The sequence below is a fragment of the Grammomys surdaster genome, unplaced genomic scaffold, assembly GCF_004785775.1.
Source record: "Grammomys surdaster isolate TR1022 unplaced genomic scaffold, NIH_TR_1.0 126158, whole genome shotgun sequence".
NCBI lineage: Eukaryota > Metazoa > Chordata > Mammalia > Rodentia > Muridae > Grammomys > Grammomys surdaster.
The window spans coordinates 2,657,406-2,670,655 of record NW_021620966.1 but is presented as its reverse complement, the minus strand read 5'-3'; the positions used below and the strand labels follow the sequence as shown (position 1 = coordinate 2,670,655).

The 13,250-nt window shown below is 41.8% G+C and overlaps 1 protein-coding gene across 2 annotated transcripts; it reads left to right on the top strand.

Moving 5' to 3' along the window:
* Window positions 1-200: 200 nt before the first annotated feature.
* On the top strand, window positions 201-9,111 carry Prpf38b (pre-mRNA processing factor 38B). 2 transcript variants are annotated; one of them, XM_028757367.1, is made up of 7 exons: window positions 201-755; window positions 3,541-3,609; window positions 3,884-4,035; window positions 4,118-4,178; window positions 5,922-5,992; window positions 6,578-6,801; window positions 7,163-9,111. In XM_028757367.1, exons 6-7 carry the CDS (start codon window positions 6,611-6,613, stop codon window positions 8,010-8,012), a joined length of 1,041 nt encoding a protein of 346 aa, XP_028613200.1. In that variant the 5' UTR covers window positions 201-755; window positions 3,541-3,609; window positions 3,884-4,035; window positions 4,118-4,178; window positions 5,922-5,992; window positions 6,578-6,610; the 3' UTR covers window positions 8,013-9,111. The 2 variants fall into 2 exon arrangements, with proteins under 2 accessions (XP_028613200.1, XP_028613199.1); XM_028757366.1 differs by lacking the exon at window positions 5,922-5,992 and having other exon boundaries at window positions 206-755.
* Window positions 9,112-13,250: the final 4,139 nt, after the last annotated feature.

Genomic DNA, 13,250 nt, shown 5'->3' with positions numbered 1-13,250 from the left:
CTGTGTCTAGACCCCCTGGCCTCTGGGCCAAATTCCCAGGAGAAAGACAACAGCCCGGCACACAGACCACCGGAGCCGACCCATCACGCAACGACCTCGCGCAACCGGGAAAAGGAACAGCCTGCACACACGGTCAGCTTTGATTGGTCACGGGCTTAGCTCGAACGCCCGGGCGTGTGGCGTCACTTCCGCTGGGCCCGCCATCTTGTTCCCAGGGGCAGTTGGCGGAAGAGATCGAGCTCCTTGGCTGCCCGTTCTGCCTTGCGTCTGGAGTTCTCGCCGCCTGCGTTTGGCGTCCGTCTTGGGCCCGGGGTCTGTTTGTCGGCGTCCAAGTTGCAGTCCCTCGCTCGGCTGGGGCACAACGCGGCGGGCTCCTTGCCCTGACGGCCTTCCATGGAGTAGGTCCGGGACCGTTGTCCCAAAGAGCGCGATCGAGCTTGGCCCCCTCCTCCCGCCCTCCTTCCTGCCGCGGCAACATGGCTAACAACAGCCCCGCGCTGACCGGCAACTCGCAACCGCAGCACCAGGCGGCCGCGGCCGTGGCCCAGCAGCAGCAGCAATGTGGTGGCGGCGGCGGCGCCACCAAGCCGGCGGTGTCGGGCAAGCAGGGCAATGTGCTGCCGCTGTGGGGCAATGAGAAGACTATGAACCTCAACCCCATGATCCTCACCAACATCCTGTCGTCGCCTTACTTCAAAGTGCAGCTCTACGAGCTCAAGACCTACCACGAGGTGGTGGACGAGATCTACTTTAAGGTACGCATCCTCTAGGCCTCGTGTTGGGGGTAAGTTCGCCAGAGCGGGGTGTCGGATACCGTGGATGCGCCCCCCTTTCCCTCCCTCCTGAGACCCGAGGATTTGGGGGAGGGGGAAAGTTGGCGGAGGGAGAAGTGAGGCTTGGGGATGGCTTGGGACGGGTCGGGCTAGGGCCGCCCTCTTTTTCCTTTTCAGGATTTGTTTTTTGTTCTGTTCCGTTTTTTGTTTTTTTGTTTTTTTTTTAATAGCTGGGCGAGCCCGCCACGATCGATCTTTAACCTACCCCAACCTCCTGCCTATCCCTAGGGAGCTGTTGGGCAAGAACTCTAGGGGAGAGGAGGAAAATAATACCAGAAGGCTGTCCAGGTTCACCATTTAAAAAAAAAAAAGACTCCTTTTTACCTGTGTCGACTAAGCACTAACTTGGTGCTTCTGCTGCTGCCCCTCGGGCCAGCTGAATTACTGAAGTAATTACTTCAATGTCGGCCTCGAATTCTTCGTTAAACTCTCCAATCCAGACAGAAATTGGCCAGTGAGTGTGTCGGGTGGGCCGGGAGGGTTGAGGGTGGCGTGGTGTGCCAGGGCAAAGAGGTGTACAGAAGGCCTGGAAATTTTTCCCAGCAGGAGGTCAGGAGTCGGAGGTCTCAGCCACCTGTGCATTGGGCATAATTAGAATGATCTGGGCCCTGGGCTTCTGCGGCAGGGTCGGTGCTGGCTTGGCTGTGCTGGGGAGCTCACCTGGCGCCTCGTCACTGCACTCTTGTCTCAGTTCTTGTTTCGTTAGCAGGATTGACTCAGTCTTGCAGCGAGGCTCGGAGCAGCCCAGGGTCGCAGGTAGAGGTATGCACTATTAATCATGCTCAATCGCCATAAATGCATTTCCCTGGTTAAATGAATGGCTAATTAGGTTTATTTTTCGGTTTGGTTTTGGGCCATTGATTTTGGTCTCACTAGATTCTCCACTTCTCTACAAAATAGGTAGTTTTTTGTTTTTTGTTTTTTTAAATACCTTCCAGGCCTCTGAGGTTAATTTATATTTTAATGAGTGTTAATAGTCTTAATGTCTTCAAGCATTTTCGCTAGAGCATGTAAAACACATCCAATTTTTCTTCTCTTGACACTTAGAAATTTGAGACAGAACAAATAAGATATTTTCTGTCATTTAAACATACACATGAAGATGTAACAAAAAGAGATTCTATATATTTTACCTCTTTTCTCCCAACTACTTGTTAGGTTTTTGAGGTACTGATTACTTTTTATAGTCAAACCTTTTAACTTTGGATATATAGAATGTACACGTGCTTTTGGTGTTCTTTTACAAAAGCTGGTAGTTTTGTAAACTAGCTTTTCAAAGGTAAGGCCTTTTTGTGTGAAGGTAGCTTGGTGCATAATGATGAAGCTTATGTATGCAGCTAACTCTGAAAAATTGGGTCCCTGCACCTTTGTAATAGGTTGTTTTAAAATAGAAACTAATATTTCAAGTTAATTTCAAATATATTCTGAAAAACTTATTCCATTAGAAAATGTGTGTAAGTTCGTTTTTAAAAAAAACTAAAGTCTCAAGGGGATTGGGGAGATGTCCAGTGCTAAGCCTTTTTGCCTTTGCAGAGGACCTAAGTTCAGTTCCCACCATCCACATGCAGCAGATAACAACCACCTGTACCCCACCCAGTACGTGTAACTGAAAATAAAATAATATAGGACTGAAAACTTGTTATGAAATTTCTTTAGATCAGATAGACTTTGAAATGTCTAGGCTTCCAGTTTTACATTGTGTGCCCTCTTTTGGGTACCCTTTAAGGTCTAGAACCCAGTTATGGTTCAGTGGTAAGTTGGTACAGCACTTATCCAACATAGACAAGACCCTAGGTACAGTCCCCAGTGCTGGGGCTAGGTGGGATGTGACTTACATAGTATGTTTGTTGGGAACAGGGAAAAAAATGCCATGAGCTGAGCAAAACAGTGTTGTGCTTCAATTTAAACGGTTGGTTGTTTTGTTTTGCTTGTCTAAAGCCACTGAAATGAAGTATAAAGTATTACCATGTGTAGGCAGAAATAAAGAGTGGGGTTTATTTAAGAAACAAAAACAGGTCTAATATTTTTTGCTTATCTCTCTAGTGTCAGCTTTTTGCTATTTTGGGGTAGAGCTGTTTTCGTAGGGTGCTCCCTTTAACAAAAATGATGCTGTTGTTCTGTTTGGTATGTATGAAGGACTTCACACTTCTGGGTTTGCAGTTGGGCTGAAAATTAAGTACAAGAATGATCTTTGTAGCTTTATGATTTTAATCTTTAATTAAATATTTAATTATGAGTGAATTGATCCAGGTGAAAAATGAGAAATAAAAAAGTCCCAAGGTTGGTGTGATAGTAATCCAAGCCAGCCTGGTCTAAGTGAAATCCAGGCTGGCCAGGACTATACAGAGACACCATCTCACACCCACCTCCCTAGCCGCTACCCCAGGCCTTAAACAAGCCCTTGCTGCCCCTCCGAAGCCCTAGAAGTAACCTTCTAGTTTTTGTAATGTGTACTTAAATTTACCATAAAAATGACCTGTCTGCTTTGAAAGCATGACAGGGTTTTGTTGACTCCTCTAACTTTGTTGGTGTTGAGTCTGAGCAGTTTTCCCAAAGATGCTGTGTGTACTTAGTGTGTGCGTCCAGGGTGATGGTGGCTGGCACCCGCACAGTGGCACGGCTCTTGGGAGGAGTTGCTCTTAAGGAACTGAGCTCACTGTAGCTTCAGAGTCCGACCGTTTGTTGTCTTCCTCTTTTTTATTTTCAGGTCACGCATGTTGAGCCATGGGAGAAAGGGAGCAGGAAAACTGCTGGCCAGACGGGGATGTGCGGAGGGGTAAGTAGAAGTACGTGCATTTTTTTTTTCCAGTTTTTCTGTCTACTAAGTTTATAGGAAAGCGAAGTGTTCTTAGATATTCAAATACCAATTCATTGGCAGATCTTAGAATTTTTCAAAAATGCAACAGTCAAGTCTCCATTGAATCAGGTTAGGAAAAGCATTAGTTTTTATACTCTCCTTTTAATTATAGATTATGGTTGTTGATAACAGCATTAATCAATGGGTATTAAATATCTGCCTATTTTTTTATTAACTATGTTTCCCTTTAAAGGTTCGAGGTGTTGGAACAGGAGGCATTGTTTCTACAGCGTTTTGCCTTCTATACAAATTATTTACCCTGAAGTTAACTCGAAAGCAAGTGATGGGTCTCATAACACATACAGACTCTCCATATATCAGAGCCCTTGGATTTATGTATATAAGGTATGCGTGTGTTTATCTACATATTTAAATAAATGTTATTTTAGTTCACATAAACTCAGTAGTTTTCTTGTTATAATTTTAGGTATACACAACCCCCTACAGACTTGTGGGACTGGTTTGAGTCCTTCCTTGATGATGAGGAGGTATGTCAGCAAGGGTAATCATCAGCTTTCTTCTGATTACGCTGCTCTTGCTCTTTCATTTGTTAGAACTTCAATGTCTTCAGAATTTCTGTACATTTATTTCACTTGTACTTTTGGGATTATTATCCTTTTGCTAAGATTTGGTGACTTTTCTGTGTTAGGTTAAAATTTTCAGTTATTTTAATATGCTTTAAGAGTATGTTTTAATAACTTCAATGATTTTCTCTCCCAAATTAAACCCTGTATTGTGTTGATCCTAACTCCTACGACTGGTAGTGACTTTCTGAGGGACTAGACATGATCGGTAACATGTACTACTGTGACTGTAGGCATTTTAAATCCCCTGAACTGTTTTTTGTTTTTACTATGACCCTTTTCAAACAGCAATATTTATTTATATTTACCTATAAGTGTAAACTTAGAATTGAGATTAACTTAAATAGCCTGACAGTTATACCTGTCCAAAGTGAGAAAATAATAATTCTTTTTCCTTTTCCTTTTGAGCCAGATACTCAGTGTTACTTGAGTCAGTCTCAAACCTGTAATCTTCCTGCTTCCGCAACCTGAGTAGGTAGGATTACAAACAGGATTTACCACCATGCCTGGCTAGTTCTAGCTTTCTCAGTCACTATACAACACAGTTTTTGGAAGACTGGGGTTAACATTTAAAAACTTAACTTCATAATCACATGTCCATAGCTCTGGGCTTGATCTCAACACTACTGAAAAATACATTTCTTTAAATTAGCTCTTTAGATTCTGAGGCTAAATCTACTCACTGTCTCAAGCCTTTAAATGAGTGAAGATTAGAGTCATATTGAAATTATACCCATATTTAGTTATTGAAGACTAGAGGATCAGCATACACTCAATTGTGAGTTTTATTATTCTTGCATCTGCTTTTATCACTAATTTGTAATTCAGAGTTTATATAGTAGAATTAAACTGTTTCTGTGTGTTCAAACAAAAATTTGTTTGGTGCTTGTGTGGCACACCTTAAATCCCAGCACCTAGGAAGCAGAGGTAGATGGATTGCTGAGTTTCAGACCAAACTGGTCTACATAGTAAATTCCTGGCTACCCAGAGTTATATAATAAGACCATGTCTCAAAAATCTTTTGTTGTTTGATGAAAACATCCATCTAATAAAAATTTCATCTTTATTATATGCCCACCTTTTTAAAAAAAAACTCACTAATGTAGACATAGAGGAGAACCATTTTGAGACAAGGTCTTGTGTAACTCAGGTTGGCCTCAGACTAGCTGAGAAAGACCTCTACAGGGGAAAGATCTCCTGTCTCAGTTCCCTAGTACTAAGGTTACAAGCAAGCCCAGAGATAGTTAAAATTGTTCCTGTCCTGTGGCCTGTTTACCAAGCTGTTTATTAATTCAAAAGATCCAGAAAGTGTTTGAGGTAAAACCATAATTGTTAAACTTTTCTCCTATATACATGGCTTTTTTCTAAAGAAAAATTAAAGCACTTTAAAAAGGCATGTCACTTTTTTAAATTGTTATTAGGTTTCTGAATGTTTCTAGTTTATCTGTTCTTTATTGTGTGTACAAGCTTGAGGTCCTCTATTTGAGCTAACATATGTTTTCTTCTTTAGATATCTGCAGCGATTATATTTGGAAATTCTGTATATCTGAACACTTAAGTGTGTGTGAGTGCAAGCAGTTTTACCTTTAGCTCTTGTTTTCCTGTGTAGATAACAAATCTCACTTTCCTTGTGTGCTTGCACTATAGGTTTGGGACTGACAATAGCTGACTAACATGTCCTGAGCTGTGAGAGGGCATAGCAAGAAGGCCTTCATGCGGTAATGACCCTTTTCAGAGACAATGGTCATCATGGATTATGCGTTTCCAATTATTTGTTCATTTATTTATTTTGTACATAACTTTAAATTAGAAACCTCACTGCTTCATGGCAGTTGGTTTGCTATTGCTTCCAGTTTTAGCAGGGCTTCATTTTATATTGCAGCTGTTAAAAGATAACCTTTAGACAGGAATTATCTGAAAGTAGTCCCTACATAGCTAGGTTTCAGCGCTAGGTATATGTGCAAATATGTCCTCAAGTGTAGGTATGCGAAATGTCATTTTAACCCACTTGTTCCTCGTAGTTTAGTGATATAAGGGGCTTTTCCAGATTTTTTTGTTAATGAGTAAGACAGGTCCCTTTATGCCCAAGAGGCTGCAGGGTTCGTTTTCACCTGCATGTATACAGTTAGCCTAAATAGTCTTCATTCATTACCAGATTAGGATACACGAATTAAAATTTTTCTGTTAGTTTTTTTTTTTATAGTTGATTCCAAAGATGGTAAAAGAAAAAAATTTTTTAAAGTGTTCATGTATATGTTGAAGTGCCTTTTTTTTTAACCGGTAGGGTATCTTATGTTTCATAGGACCTAGATGTGAAAGCTGGTGGAGGCTGTGTAATGACCATTGGAGAGATGCTTCGTTCTTTTCTCACAAAACTCGAGTGGTTTTCTACTTTGTTTCCAAGAATTCCAGTTCCAGTTCAGAAGAATATTGATCAGCAGATTAAAACTCGACCTAGGAAAATCAAGAAAGATGGAAAGGAAGGCGTTGAGGAAATAGACAGACATGTTGAGAGACGGCGATCCAGGTAATGTCCAGTGCGATATTTTAGTTTACCTGTACAAAGTTCTTGGAATACAGTGTTCCTTCTATTTGTCATTCCCCCTGAAATAATGGGAGCAGTTACATTGTTGTACACATGCATGCCAGGCAAGCACTCTCCCACAACCGTACCATCCAAAGGTTAATTACATTTGGTGTGTGTGGTAAGCTGATGAAATGTTTGTAGTATGTTTGGTTGGTTTATGTTGAGTACTGGGGAGCATTTGTGGTTGAATGTCAGCCCCAGTGTTCTAAGGACATGCCACATGAATGTTCCACTGAGCTACAAGTATCCTAGCCCTTCCAGTGTTTGATTTATTTCAGTTTTTCCTTTCCTCTTTTCTTAGATCTCCAAGAAGATCACTGAGCCCACGGAGGTCTCCGAGAAGATCAAGAAGCAGAAGTCACCACCGGGAGAGCCATGGATCTTCTAGTTTCGATAGAGAATTAGAGAGGGAGAAAGAACGCCAACGACTAGAGCGGGAAGCCAAAGAGAGAGAGAAGGAAAGGCGAAGATCCCGAAGCATTGACCGGGGTTTAGATCGCAGGCGAAGCCGCAGTCGGGAGAGGCACAGAAGTCGCAGTCGCAGTCGGGATAGGAAAGGGGATAGAAGAGACAGGGATCGGGAAAGAGAGAAAGAAAATGAGAGAGGTCGAAGACGAGATCGAGATTATGATAAGGAGAGAGGCAGTGACCGAGAAAGGGACAGGGAGAGATCGAGAGATCGCTCCAAGGAGCAGAGAAGTAGGGGTGAGGGAGAGGAGAAGAAGCACAAAGAAGATAAAGAGGATAGACGACACAGAGATGACAAAAAAGAGTCCAAGAAAAAACACAGCAGAAGTAGAAGCAGAGAGAGGAAACACAGAAGTAGGAGCAGAAGCAGAAATGCAGGGAAGCGGAGCAGGAGCAGGAGCAAGGACAAGTCAAACAAACATAAAAACGAAAGCAAGGAGAAGTCAAACAAAAGAAGCAGGAGTGGCAGTCAAGGAAGAACTGGTAGTGTTGAGAAGAGAAAACGAGAGCACAGCCCTAGCAGGGAGAAGTCTAGAAAGCGCAGCAGGAGCCAAGACCGTTCCCACAAGAAAGATCATGGTGATAGCAAGGACCAGTCAGACAGACAGGATCATCTGAGAAGCCAGAGTGTAGAGCCAGAGAGCCAAGAAAAAGAACATAAAAACAAAGATGAGACTGTGTGAAGATTTTGTAAAATTGGATCACATTGAATCCTATAAATGTTGATTAAATTCTGCTTTTTTCCCCCCCAAGTTGAGATTGTGCAGTAGTTATGCACTCTTTGAGCTCCCTGTAGGCTGTTTTCTTTTGTGTAGGGAAGTGCCTTTGTAATCCCATTAAGCATTGATGTTTTCACCCAGTTGAGTTGACACATGATGCACAGATTGTTCTTGCATTTTTGTTTGTTTTTTAAAATGTACAGTCTGTACATACGTCCTGAAAATGTTTTAATTCCTTTGGCATGGTTGCCATGTTGGTTAAATTTGTATAAGGCAATAAACTGCCACTAATTCTATTTTTGTTTTGTAGGTGTGAGATTATGGTTGTGTACTGAAGTTAGCATGGCTGTGCTTTTCATAATAGAATGCTAAAGACTTTGGGAATGGATCTTGAATGTTTGTTTTAGAAGAATTATGTGTTTTCAGTATACATGAAGGCAACAGTTGTAGGGTTAACATTCTTGTCCACTGTATATTACCTTGGAAGCTCTTGTTAATGTGTTATTATTCTCCACAGTTAATGTTAGAGAGAATTTATAAGAGGTTTAAATTAGGCTGTGATTTGATCAGAAGTCCTTTAGCATTCTACCTCAAAGGGACACTGTTAGTATGCCTAAAATTTATTTACTTTCCTTTTTACAATGTGCTTCCCCCCTTCCTCTTGAATTCTTTCTCAGATTTTAAAAGTACTATATTAAAATGTGTAAAAGCCTGGCATTGTAGCAACCCTGTGCTAACAAGTGATTGGGAGAGGGTGGGGCACATGAGTAGAGAAGCATTCAAGCCCTCAAGCTTCCAAAGCATTTTTATAAATGGAGAATACTTAAATTATGAAACAGCTTGATATAGTATCCTTTTTTAAGAATTCAAAACTTTTTTTATTGATAATGAAGATTGCTGTTTGAGTTTTTAAACTTAATCTAGGACAGAAATATTAACAGTAATGCAGTGCTGCGTTATTTAAGACTATCAGCAAATTATTTGATAGATTGTTCTTATGACTTGTATTCTGATTTCAGAAAACCATCATGAGTGTGGAATAAATACTGGATTAAATCCTTTATCCTGGGTGTTGGTTTTCCCCCCATTTGTTAACATTTAAAGTTGTGGAAACGGATAAAATGTCAGCAGTTTTCTGTAGAAGATATCTTGAGCAAAGTGACTACTAAAAAACAACACATTGCTCAGCCTGTAAAGGTACTTGCCACCCAGCCAGATCTGAGTTCCTCCTGGGCTAGGTGGAGGAGAAAGCTGACTGCAGTACTATCGTGGTGTACACATGTGCCCCTGTAAACAGTCTTTTAAATCCTAGCAGGTTGGAAGTAGTTATGCTGTCCTGGTACTTACTAGAATCTTAATGGCAGTTCTCCTTTTAGGGGGAGCTGGGGTGTTTTTCTGTCACAAGGGCTCTTTTGTCCACATCAAAGATGACAGTTGAAATTATACTTGGACTGTATTAATACTATTTAAAGTTTTGTTTTGAAAGTTTTAAGATGTATTTAGGACAAAAAAAGAGAGAGAGAAAGAAGACCTAAGTGATAGGTTTTGTCAGGATCAGAAGTGAGTGGCTATTGGTATTTGATTGAAGCGCCCAAAAGGAGACATTTGTACTACTTCTAAGAAAGATCTCTAAATGAAATACTTGGGTTAAAATGCTGTACTTTTACAAATCTAGTCTGTTTGAGCAAATTGAGTGACTAGTCTGTTACAACTAGGAGTTACAGAAATTTCTGTGGGTGCTGCCAAGTCTGACAAGTAACTCTTAGAATCCACATGGAGAGCAGAATCCTGCATAGTGTTACATTTGAAGTGTTGGTAGTGTAGGCATACTTTAGAGAGAGTAGCTTCCTGTGACTGACAAGATTCATTGGTCATTTCTTGGGATCTGGGGAAGCTGAATACTTTTTTAGTAGAGTTCAGTATAGATCTGGTAATAAAGGGTGCATGCCTTTAATCCCAGCCCTGGAGAGGCAGAGGCAGGCAGATCTTGTTTATAAATTCCTAAGGGAATTGATAGTGCTATTGATCTTCAAGTATCTATAGCCCTTCAATCTGTAAGATTTGTTTTTCTTACAGTACGTGCAGGTGCTCTTAGGGACCAGAGAAGTCGGTTCCCCCAGGGCTGGACTTAGAGTTGACATGAAGCTAAGAACCAGACTCTTGAAGTGCACCTTGCACTCAGCTCCTGAGCTGTGTTGTAACCTCTTCGTGGTCACTCCTAACATCCTAAACAGCACATGAAAGTAAGCGTTTCTTGTTGAGCAAATGCAAAAGAAGTCCTGTCAGGGCTGGAGAGATGGCTCAGCAGTTAAGAGCACTGACTGCTCTTCCAGAGGTCCTAAATTCAATTCCCAGCAACCACATGGTGGCTCACAACTGTCTATAGTAAGATCTGATGCCCTCTTCTGGCACACAAATGGACATGTAGCTAGAGCATTCATACATAAAACCTTTTAATGTGTTTAGTGTTACCAGCAAGGCAGCCAGTCTTACTACTATTGTAAACGTTTTACCTAAACATCTTGCCACCCTCATCCCCTCTTGTGCCAAGTTTTGTCAAGCTCTGCACAGGAACTAGTGCTAATTTGTGGACCCCTGTTTCTGTGTTGGCTCCAAATCCACCCTTCAAGAGTGCGATCTGGAACTGTCCATTTGATTCCAACATTGTTCTCCTGACTTGTCAACAGAGAATGCTCCAGGACAGGAGACCTAGTTCTATTCCTGCACTGTGCAGGTGCTTAGCTTATAGGGCACCTGGTGTCACTCAGCCATCAAAGTTCAGTGGCATCTCAAGAAAGCAAGCAGAGTGTCCAGCAATTCCCTCGGAACCCCAGCAAGGCTTGCTCCAGCACACGAGTTTCCTGCAGATTTAGTATTGCACCAGTGGACTGACCTTTTGGGGGGAAGAAGGAGGAGCAAATTGAGTGATGTTTTAATACATTGAAAGGATCAAGTCTATTGGCTCCTAAAACATGTAAAAGTCTTAGCTATTTTGTAATTGCATGTTTTTTTAATTGAAAATTAATGCAATATATTTTGATCCCAAATTACCCTCTTCCAGATCCTCCCTACCCATCCACATTCACACCTTTCTCTTTTAAACAGGCAAGGAGGAAAAAACAACAAACCAGAAAACAACTGTAAGCCATATTTCATAAGCAAAAGGCCAGAAAGAATGCACAAGGCAAAATGAGACAAAAAGCTATTGAGGTTTGTGTTAGCCAACTGCTGCTGGGCATGGGAGTCAACCCTTAAGTGTGGTTTGTATATCCGTGAGACACTGGAGGAAATTTTTCTGTGTGCAGTTGATTGAGATTGCTTCTTGGTTAGGGATGAGATGGGAGCTTGTGCCCGTTTCCCGTTCTCAGCACTAGGATTCTGTGGCCTAGCTATTTTTGACACCCATTCTCCAGTTGTCAGCCTTCATGTCTCAGCAAACGTTGCCACAGATGTATCTTCTCCAACAGTGACTCAATTTTTCTTGGGTCCCAATTTTTTTTTTTTAACATCTCTACCTCATCCCTAAAAGGTAGCATGACTTCCCTATCATTTCTGTATTCTGTAGATCTCTTTATTCTTAATTAATACTCTCCTTATTGATTAATCATTCTTTGCATCAAACTTTGTTGATGTAAAAAGTGTTATGTGTCCTGGCTGGACTCAGAGTTAGTGTATTATGCCAGCTTGTCTCACTGCTTGGTGACCTTTGATACAGTCTAGTATAAGGAAGTGTTTGTGCTCAGCTGAGCAAGTTTGTTAATAATTATGCAAGTGAATTAGACTCGCTCCCTACAAGTGTTTTGACTAAGAACAACTTTTTTTTAAGGTTTAGCAGGTGTGCTTAAGTGATGGTGTGCTGGCCTGGCATATGCAAGGCCCTAGGTTGAATCCCCAGCAGTAACAAAAAAACAGAAGCATGGACCAGACTCACACACGTAAGGGTGGGCATGTGAAAGAAATCTCAAGACCTAAGTCACCAACCAGACTTTGAAGTTTGTTTTCTGCTGGCTTTCCAGACAGTCTGGGGTTTTTTTGTTTTGAGTTTGGGCAATGAATATTGATGTAATTTCCCTGCTTTCCTTAGAAAAGTCTGGGTTTCTCTTCCTTGGAACTAGGAGCCAACTAGGAGCCAACTCTGGTTTCTTTCACTGTTACTAGCATCGACCCTTGACCAGGGAGGTTCTGCCCAGCATTTCCTTACTTTGAAATTCTACCTAGCCTCAGCACCAGTCCAAAAAAAAAATGTTACTTTCTTGATTTAACCAACCAACCAAAAAGGCTTTAGGTGCTAAGTTTCTTACTGTTTCCTGAGCCTGCTCCATATTTCATCCCTGTAAACAATTTGTGTGTGTGTCCTGGGAACAGACTCAGGCCGTTAAGTATCCTAAGCAGGCGCTCTACTACTGAGCTGCATCTTTGGTTGGTTGGTTTTGTGGTTTGTTTACTTGTTTTTGAGACAGGGTCTCACTATGTAGTCCTGGCTTGGAGCTTGCTATATAGATCAAGCTAGTCTTGAGCTCAAAGAGATCCACCTGCCTCTGTCTCCACGGTTGGGATTAAACGCATGCACCACCACTCCCAGTTCTCCTAAATAGCTCTTACATATCCCCTAATGTCCTACAACGGCTATTTCAAGTCTTGGCCCTTCCTCCACACTCTTTTTCCAGACAGACTAGCAAGTCCCTCCATTTGCTATCTTTCCCCTCCTAACTGCAAGATTAGTTGCAGTCACATCTCTCTTGTCTCTCTTGCCCCCCCCATCCCCTCCATTTACCGAAATCTCCCTGTCACCCTCTCCAAATGTCTCTCTGCCTCCTACCAGAAATTATGTGACCAAATTATGGACAATGGGAGGTAGCCAGAGGAAACTAAATAAAAAAACTAAATAGGCTGATGGTGCACACCTTTAGTTCCAGCATTCAGTAGGCAAGGCAGGTAGATCTCAAGTTCCAGGGCCAGCCCAGTCTACTGGGTTAGTTCCAAGACAGCCAGGGCTATACAGAGAAATCTTGCCTTGAAAAACTAAAAATAAACAAACAAACAAAAAAAATTTCTCTGGCATTTGACTACTGTGAAATGCTCTCGTGGACCAAGAGGACCTCATTTTAGGAATGGCAGACACAGTAAGTGGAGACTGGGTCCCTAGAGACGCCATGGAATTAAATCACATTTCTGGAGGCTCTAAGCATATCTCTCACATCT

Bases quoted from the DNA above. Each gene is read 5' to 3' on its own strand.
- Prpf38b (XM_028757366.1), top strand. From the start codon at position 477: ATGGCTAACAACAGCCCCGCGCTGACCGGCAACTCGCAACCGCAGCAC. The intron at 4,036-4,117 runs GTATGCGTGTGT...TTATAATTTTAG, and splicing joins CTTGGATTTATGTATATAAG to GTATACACAACCCCCTACAG. The intron at 6,802-7,162 runs GTAATGTCCAGT...CTCTTTTCTTAG, and splicing joins GTTGAGAGACGGCGATCCAG to ATCTCCAAGAAGATCACTGA.